General features: G+C 40.1%; 1 protein-coding gene across 3 annotated transcripts in view; it reads left to right on the top strand.

Moving 5' to 3' along the window:
- Window positions 1–10000, top strand: part of LOC137988192 (fibroblast growth factor receptor-like 1) — a 61185-nt gene that overhangs the window by 12504 nt on the left and 38681 nt on the right. For all 3 annotated transcript variants that reach the window (XR_011120751.1, XM_068834243.1, XM_068834242.1), the window contains exons 2-3: window positions 6054–6326; window positions 7207–7239. Coding sequence is in view for 2 of the 3 variants with exons in the window: in XM_068834243.1 (XP_068690344.1) it covers window positions 6054–6326; window positions 7207–7239 (306 nt within the window). In the remaining variant the exon portion in view is untranslated. The remainder of the gene's footprint in view (window positions 1–6053; window positions 6327–7206; window positions 7240–10000) is intronic.

Genomic DNA, 10000 nt, shown 5'->3' on the forward strand with positions numbered 1-10000 from the left:
GAGTGTTTCACGCCAGAAGTCCGATACATAAGTCATCTCGCTTGCATGCCTTTTTGGATTGAGTGTAACAGGGGAACTTACGTGAACTTGTACGTACGGCTTTCTATTTGTTTACAATTTTGACCCCAACTTTTAATCTAAGGCTCAAACCTTTCATGTTACTTTATTCAGTATTGTTCATTGTTCTTGGCAGCTTCCATTTACTTGTTAAGAATTCCACATTTGGTCATGATTTTTTCCTTGTTATCAAAAATACAAGGAGTGGAACTCCCATTTTCGCGTTTCGTACACGTTGAACTTCGATATTGGAGAGATTTTAACAGCATCGTGCAAATATTGATACTGCAAACACTGAGCACATTTCAAACGGCAGGCGCGCCGATGCTTGCTATGAAAATTCTCTTATTCGAACTTCTTTCCCTCACTTTTGAGAAGGTGCATACGGTGGGTCATAGGGACAAAACACTTCCCGAAAACTCAAAACACTTCCTGAAATCGCAAAACTTTTGTGGAGGAAAAAAATACTTGCAGAAATCACAAACACTTATTGCCGGTTTTCACTGTCACACCATCATCAAAACCATTAAGCAAATTAAGTCAAGAATCAAAGAGATAAAAAAAGATGAATATTCAAACAGACTCACAAAGGTTCAGGTCTGTGCGATGTATCGTGCGGGAGATATTCGAAGAAATGTTTTACTCAAATTTATAAGGCTTTGTATGGAGACGCCATGTTTGTGTCCCTCTCTGGGGCACAAATATGGCGGCCGGAAGCTGACAAAAACATATGTCATCGAGTTTTGCTATAAAAAGCCAGTAGTCGTCTTCTGAGAGCTCATAAATATCTATGTGAGTACTTATTTCTCATACAAGGACTGTTCAGATTGCAAAATCTCAGCGGACAAGTCACTTTTTTAACTTGCGTGATAGCATTCGCGACCGCAATTTTAACATCGTGTCAAGCAAAAGCTTAGAAATTTAACCTTGCCTTTTCACAAGACGATAAACCCCACCAAACTGAAAATTTGTGAAAAGACAAGTCTTCAACTCTTCTAATAACTAACTAAACTAAAATCCGAAAAGGATTGATAATTCCCTATTTTTCAGTTTTGATGACGTCACATGAAAACCAAGAATAGAATTCGAACACGTGCATAAGCGGGTTTGCATAAATGTAAAACACTTCCGGACGCCTTGAGAGAATCCAAGATCAAACCTCCAAAGCATCTTAATTAAGAAAAGGCTTACCCAACATACAAATGGCTCATTTCCACCAGTCTTGCGTTAGCCTGCGTAGCTGGAGAGATATTTTATCCCGGGATTAGTTAACACAAGCGAGTAAATCGATGCTTTGCCCGCGAGAGCGCGCGGCTGCTAATCGGCGAGTGCTTCTCAACATACCACTCGCGGCCAAAACGTCGCCTTTCCCTCACAAAAAAACCCCCGTGCTTCCCAGGCTAGTCTTGTGTCTGAAGTGGTTACCAAGCAGTTACCTCCTCATTTGGAAATATTTTAAATAACGATGACCGCAACCAGGTTTTCTGAGCCCGCGAGACTGAGCACCCCCAACAAGCCATTATACATACATACATACATAACTTTATTTCGATTTGGATTTTTTATAGAGTAGCAAAGAAATATGCTAGGATTTCCGAATGTAATCTAAAACAAGACGCCTACAAGGGCGTATCCGTGGAATGCGCAAACAGTTAACACACTGAGTAGTCCAGTTACAGTGAACTTCAAGTACAGGTAGACTTCGGAAAATGGCGAAAGATTACTAGAAAGATACATCTGTAATATAACTTAAAGTTTTTTGTTGTCAAAACTCGTTACTAATGTTACTTAATTTGCAAATGCAAACAACAAAGCCCTATTAGCAGGTTATCAGGATACGGGATCTTTTATTTATTTATTTTTTGGAAGGAGACTTAATTCAAATCCTACAGTTTTACTTGCTTCGTTAACTCCTTTCATCCAAAAATTACAGGATCAGCCTTAAATCATCCGAAAAACTTATTACAAATCACAGTTCAACAACTTATCATCCTGGGCCAGTTGTTCAGAAACTGGGTTTTAAAACGAGTTTTATCTTCTACTCCCAAATGCTGTTCAAGGCTGATATTCAGAAAAACTTTACATTAGAAGAAGTCAGTCTTGAAAAACAAAAATAAGCAAAGGAAACTGTGACCAAAAAGTTGAAAACATGAAACAAAAGTTTACGCTAATCCTGGATTAAGGTAATTGGCTTTCGAACAACCGGGCCCTGTAATCGACGTCTGGTTCTGTAATCCTGGTTTAGTTCCTTGCAAACTGTATAAATTTGCCGTGGCGAAGACAAGAAGACAACATCCGTGCTCTATTTCTCTCAATGCTCAAAAATTCCGTAATTGCGTGCTGTATAGTCCAGTCCAAAGTTCTAATTTTACAATTCCATAATCTTGATTTCAGTAACTTGGTACCAAACGTTCCACAATAACTTGAAATCTCGTTAAGAAAAATCCTTAAATCCAGTAGTCCAGTCCGGATTGAGATCGCCAAAACTCTCTCTATCATCGATTCAAAATTCAACAAAAGCTACAAGTAGTAAATAGTTATCAGAAACTACAACATTTCGTCCTGATTCTACACTCGAGCTGAACAAAAAACCTAAAAAACCCTTGTCATCGTTTTCGAGAGAACAGACAAACAGCCGAAACTGTTCTGTGCCTGCCCCTTACGGCACTGAAAAAGTACCGTACGTTGTACAATAGTACTTGACCGTAGCCCTTGGCCAAGAAACTAATCTTAGCCAAAAGCCCGAGAAGCGATCAGGATACGGGATAATTAGGTAAAAAAACTGTGGGGATACGGGATTTTTAGTCTGGAGGTGGGGGGGGGGGGGGGGGGTAGAATTGAGGAGATACGGGATATTTTTTAAAGTAAGAACGCATTGCGTGTGGTAGTGCAGTAACTTGACAGTGTTTTTTTCCATAACTGTCAACTGAGCGGCGTTTTGTTTTTTCCAGGAGATTCAAGTCCTTGCACAATATGTAGCTCTAATAGTACACGACATTGTTTGGTATCGTAAATCATTACGGTGCCATGGTAGACATCTTTGCTATATACCCTCTAAGAAGACATGTGGTTCAGTAAAATACTAAGCCCAGAACGATTGAAGAAAATAACAGGAAATCGAGAAACATTTGGCTTCAAAGCCGATATGTTGATCATTTACAACTTCTTTTTCACCACAAGCTTAAGGGTGTACTCTGAGCTTCTGATACCTTTCCAAGACCAATGTTACTAAAGTTTTTTTTCCCCTTTCCAGCGGGGTTAGTATCTGGATGGGGGACGTTAAAATATGCGACTTTTGCTGTCAGGAACATACGCCCAAAAATTCTATTTTAACGCTCAAAAATGCGAACAAAGCAAGGTACAGATTTTGCTAGCCTGCTTTATGCAAAACAAATATTGACGAAAAAGTAAATAAATATTAATACGTAGTTTTTAAAGAGAGCAGAAGGAACTTTTAGGAAGTGTCGATCGAAAATAAAACAATTTGCCATCAGCGAAAAACATTTCGGGAGATTTTTGTTACGTTCCATCAGAGTTCAATTTTTCTATCGTACTTTTGGTCATACAAGTAAAATCGCAAAATCGGAAGTGACATCGATTTTAGCGGCCGCCTGTGATCAAGTTATACCTTGCGTGTTTACTGACAACTCACGAAACAAAGGATACATCTACGACAAAATGACGGCATAACACCTGGTTTTTGTTAGTGCGTTTTTTTTTCTTTCAAGTGTTTTAAAGTTCGACAAGAGCTATGTGCGAATTTAACATAAAGATCACAATCGTTGATGCTAGTCCAAGTGTCAGCTGAAGTTAAGCTCCTCCGAATGAGGTTAGTACTTGGATGGGGGACGGCTGCGAAGTCCCCGTGAAGGCGATAGCTAATTCGTTTTTTTTTTTAACTTGATTTCATTTTTTATCTTGTTTGGCCGTTCAAAGCTATTTTCTTATTTTCTTTCTACGTCAAAACGGCGAACAAACTGGTTCCCAAGAAATATTGGAGTACGTATTCGTTCTATGCAAAATGCTTCTAATGAAGTATTCGTTGTATGCAAAATTATGATGTTCACAGTGGAACACACAAGTACGAAGCAAGATCTAGAAATAACGTAGAAAATTCTCCTTACCTTTAAAGCTTGCCTTTCTCAAAGAAAAAGCATCTATCCACTTTATCGAATAGTTTAATACTGAAACAAACATGGCGGGCGGAAAGATTCTATTATAAATGTTTGCTTTCACCAATTTGACGGAAATGTGTCACGGTGGCCGAGTGGTCTAACGCGCTAGCAGAGAAAATCGTGATGGCTTGGGAAGATAGGAGTTCTCCTCGGGGCAGGGAAGTTTGGAAATACCGTAGGGAACATAAATCAGTCCACCCGATCGGAGATTAATTCAATATCCGTGGAGTATGCACATTTGTGACTACCAACAAAAAAAAGATTCCAGCCCGGTTTTAAGACGTGGATGCCTTCGGCATTCCACGTAATAACAATGCAAATTACACAGTAGCTACGATATTAATTAAATTACAATATTTAGATTATAATATTACAATAAAACTAAATAAAAGTATGTACAATGAGATAAGACATAATAAAAACTAAAATATATATGACTTGATATTGTTCCTAACATTAGTTACGCTGGGCGTGGTTCTAAGTTTACCAGTTAAGATATTCCAGTATTTAGTAGCAGTGAATTTAAATGAGTTTTTGCCATAGTTTGTAGTGTTTACACGAGGTTGGTACAACTTATTTATACCTCTAAGCCCTTGGGTATTACGTCTCAGAATAAGTAAGGTTACAAAACGATGGAAGTAAATGCTAATAAATAACCTTGTCTAGGAGAGTAAATTTTTGACTTTGCAGAAACAATGGTTAACCTCAAGAGTTGGGCGATTGTGATCCTTGTGTTGAATTCGCACATTTCTTGTCAATCTTTATAACACTTAAAAGAAAAAAAAAAACAATCTAATAAAAACAAAAACCCGGTGTGTTGCCATCATTTTGCACAGATGTATCCTTTGTTTTGCGAGTGAACAAGCAAGGTAGCTTGATCACAGCACCCGCTGAATTCGATGTCACTTTCGATTTTGCGATTTATTTGTCCAGCCAAAAGTACAATAGAAAAATTGAATGTAGCAAAAATCCCCTAAAATGTTTTTCACTGATGGTAACTATTTATATTCTTGGTTTCAAAATTTAAGTTGTTTTCATGTGTTGCTGATGGCAAAATATTTTATTCTCGATCGATACTTCCTGTTTCATCAATATTTGTTTTGCATAAAGCAGGAAAACAAAATCTGTACCTTGCTTAGTTCGCATTTTTGAGCGTTAAAATAAAATTTTCGGTCCTATGTTTCTTCAGTACGGCAAGTGGTATATTTTGAAGTCACCCATCCGAATACTAACCCCGCCGGACAAAATTAACTTCAGTGAACTTTTGTCTTAGGAAGCTGTCAGACGCTCAGGGTGCACGCTTACACTTGTTATGAAAACGAAGTTGTAAGATAACTTGAAAATGATCAACGCGTCAGCCTCGAAGCCACTGTTGCACGATTCTCTTATATTTTCTTCAATCTTTCTGGGTTTAGTATTTGACTAGTTTTCACATGTCCTCTCGGCGGCTATTTACCTAAGACATCTACCATGGCACTATAATGGTATACGGTACCAAAACAATATCGTGTACTATTAGAGCTACATATTATGCAAAGATAACGTAAATCTCCTGGAAGACAAAACGCAGCTCAGTTGACAATTATGAAATAAAGCGCTGTGTTACTGCATTACCACACGAACGCAATGCGTGCCTATTGTTCATGTCATGTGAAATAAACTTATGAAACTTTGTGAATGTTGCAAGGAACTACAGTCTGTTCTTCAAAAAGCCAGGACTCGGATTTTTTCTGTGTGTCTCTGAGTCACCATCGATAAAATAAATCTCTTCATATTAATTTGCTATTTGACAATTTGATGTGCTTTCTGTTTGTCTTACAGGTCCTCAAATAAAACAAACCTCTGGCCCGCGAATGGTTGTACTCGTTGGGAAAGATGAGGTCAAACTGCAATGCAACGTTGAATACGCCCAAAATTACGACTGGTATAAAGATGGCGTCTGGATCTCCCCGACATTTTCCGACCGTTATAATGTCAAGGTTAACAGGTTTCTTAAAATCACTTCAGTAGAAAAAGCAGATGGAGGACTGTTCTACTGTGTGACAACCAACAGGAAGCAATTTGCAAATTGCTCGATTAAACTCGTAGTGGCAGGTATGGGTTCTCTTGTTGATTCAACCGGTATTCCTAGCTTCGTAGAAATTTCGAACGTGTCGACGTTGAGTTTTTAGGAAATTTGTGACATATGTCGAGCCACGCAAATGGGAAAAAACAAGAAAACAAAAGAAAGCACCTTCAACAAAAACAAAATACGCTTTGTGCTGTGGTTAGGCGCCGAATTTGGATGTCTTAGGTATTTCTGAATCTTTGAAAGTAGTACGACGGCCCCCCCCCCGTCCTATAATGTGATTTCCTCAGTGATATTACAACAGTCGGTGGGTGGGTGGATATATGGATAGAGGCACCGTGAGAGTAAAGTGGCTTGCCCAAGAACACAACACAACGTGCCCGGCCAGGACCCGAACCCGGACTACTCGATCCGGAGTCGAGCGCAGTAACCATGAGAAGTGTCGGTGGCTAGTGGTGGTTATTTACCTCGCCGCTTCGTGGCTCGGTAAATATCCACCACTAGCCACCTCCACTTCGGTGAATAGTTGCTAATTATTATATCTCTCAGATAGTACGCGCGCTCTGATTGGCTAATTTAGCAAGCGGTATTCTACAGTAAATTTCGTTACATGGCCCGCTGAATTTGGAATTCTGATTTATGTGAAATAAACTTATACTGTAAGTTACGGATCCTTGGTAACTCGGTCCGTAACTTACAGTATGGACCTTGAATTCGTTTAGTAAGTATGTACAAGTAAAGGTTATTTCCTTCTTTTCACTTTTTTTCACCAAATCACTTATGGTGGTGGGTGTGTGTTTTACGAAAAGGTTTAAAAAAATTACAACAATTTTCTCAGTGTCTTGAGGTAAACACAGCTGACATCACTAAAGCAATGTAAATGAGCTTTATTGTTTTTAATTTCAGATCCGACGGTCCCACCTGGAAACGCCACAGGAGGTATATCATAAAATGAATTCCGTAATTTAGATGGTGTAAACCAATAATTTTGTTAAACATAATTCACGCTACTCCAATTTAAAAAGTTACCGCGATTTAAGACCCGTTGTGAATCGAAACTTTTTTAAGTTGCGTTCATTTTAAGCCGGAGTAGGGTAAAACTATGTTCGATTGTCCACCTGGCTGCTTTTTGAACGCTTTTGTGAATTGTAATCTACTCAATAATTTTGTTGGCGTGCATTGATGCAAACCGCTTACGCTAACGGTTTAGAACTGTTTATTGATCCTTCAACTCCCAGTGGTCACCGGAACGTAACGCCAATAACAACCACTTGCGTTTGAAATTTTGAGACTGCACAGGAATACCGAATAAAGCATTGGAACATGAAGCGCCGGCGGAGAACAAGCCGGTGAATGCATTAGGTAATCATTAAGGTTTTCGGTTTTAAAATAATGCCAGGCTTTTAATAAAAGAATCTTATCCAAAATTCAGTGGTGCGTAAGAATTGAACCACAATTTGTAAGCAAAGGCCAAAACTCATCGCACTTCGTGGGTCACCATGCGACTATACGACACCACAATAGTCAGTGCAGAATCTGTATCCAAACCTAATTTGATCCCATCCAACGTACATTTTGGTTCCAGCGAATCCTTTCCCTGACAAATTTCAATGATAGAAAATGGCGCGTATCCGCTCTTTCAGCGCGAGTCCAATTTCTCATCAGTTTTATTCTGTCGTAAATTGTAGAAAATATAAGCGTATACCACTCCAAGTGCTTTTCGCGAGATCCGATTGGTTGACTCCAGAGTTGCACCTGATGTGACGCACGTCGAATTTTGATAAACACAGACGTGTCCCTCATCGTCTTAACGCTAACTACCTGTTTACATCAATATGGGAAGGGTGCGTTTCTTTGGGAAAATCCGAGGTACTTAATCCAAGATGGATAGAGGGGTTAAGTAAGGAGTAAGACACAGAAATGGGTTTGTTGGATGAAGTTCCAACACCATCCATAATGTTGAGTCGTCATCAAACAGGGTGGCCAAGCACTAAGATGTCGGTTCACCGAACATGTTTGGTGTCCAACATTTGCTTGGCCGGGCCTTAAATTTCCCCTTATACCACCCGAGCCTGGATCCCATGAATAGGAGCCTCCCTATGGACAATATCCTTGAGTCAACCTTGGCGCGTTTCTTTGTATTCTTAGAATTAACCCTTCAGCAGGAGACTTACATTAACATTAATTTACATGAATTTGCACAATTTGCATACTGTGGTTTTGCTATTTTTGTCTTCGTTTGGCATTATCGTTATTCTGATTGGCCATTCTAAACAGTGCGTGTAGAGCCGAAGAACTCGTTGCGTTCTAAGAATAGGGAGCTTAAGTTGGTGCGTTTTTGAGACGCGGACGGCAACCGGAAGAGAGCATTTCGCGTGCCAGGACAGTGGTGTCTCCCAGATTTTTATACCAATCATCTCCAATGGAGAAAAGATACTTAGCAGCTCACTGCGGGTTGCCGTTCGCGTCTCAAAAACGCGCCTGCTTAAGCTCCCTAATGGAAAGATACGCGCAAAGGTTGACTCATAGGGAGAGACAAGCTCCCACTCGGGCTCCTGGTTTCGCTAAGCTCAAAATACCCGAAACTGAATTTTATGTATCGTTTTCAACTTTAATACCTCCTTGATACACGAGTGCGTGACTTGTACAAATTGTACGATCATGGGTGATGCGTATTTTACGATTAATGTAGCAATTGCTTATTTCGTGGGATGCCTGTGACAGGCCACGTTAAAATTTGGCGTAAGTTTCGCTTATTTCGTAGTCGCATATACTAATTAGCCACCGTTCCTGTGATTGGCCGGGGTTTCTACTCTCAGTGTGATCGCAAAGAATTCCTCTCTCTGTTGACTTGGACATGTTGTTCTAAAACAGCGCCGTTAGGTCATCGTTGTTATATTGCTCCACAATATAACAAGTCTTTTTCAATCGGCAAGTTTCCCTGGGAAATGGTTATAACCCGGTCTGACCCGGTCTGACCCACTATGAACACTCAAGAACATCGACGGCGGAGACAACACCAACCGTACAAATCTTGCCAATGTCATCAACGACTCCTTTCTCTCCCCGATGAGTATCTTCTCCCCACGAGCTACGACATGCGGATATCAGTACCCTACCTTTAGCGACGGAATTCTGCGTCTTTAAGAAACTTTCTTCACTTAATCCCGCAAAAGCATCAGGGCCAGGCAACATTCCTAAACGGCTGTTAAAAGAAAATGCTGACCTACAGGCTCCTGTTGTAACCGAAATCATCAACCGCTCGTTATCAGAGGCGAAGTTACCATCGTCATGGAAACATGCCGATGTCGTACCTATTCCAAAACAGCCACCCGCCTTGGACATGAATAAACACCTCAGACCCATTTCACTCACTTCAGTAGTATCCAAAGTAGCTGAAGAATTTGTTATCGAGCATCACATCAAACCAGTAGTTATGGAAACAATTGACCCTCAACAGTTTGGTATAATCCCTTTTTCAAGCACGACTGAAGCCCTAATAAGCATGATTCCCTCGTGGAATGGCGTTACGGATGGTAACGGAGCGACAGCAAGAGTAATCCTTGTTGACTTTAAAAAGACTTTCGGCCTTGTCGACCATCACATTCTTGTTCGAGAACTCCGCTGTTACAGCTTTCATGGACAAGCTGTTCGTTGGATTGTCGACTTTCTAACTGATCGCATGCAGCGTGTAAAGATC

The sequence above is a fragment of the Montipora foliosa genome, unplaced genomic scaffold, assembly GCF_036669935.1.
Source record: "Montipora foliosa isolate CH-2021 unplaced genomic scaffold, ASM3666993v2 scaffold_410, whole genome shotgun sequence".
Classification (NCBI taxonomy): domain Eukaryota; kingdom Metazoa; phylum Cnidaria; class Anthozoa; order Scleractinia; family Acroporidae; genus Montipora; species Montipora foliosa.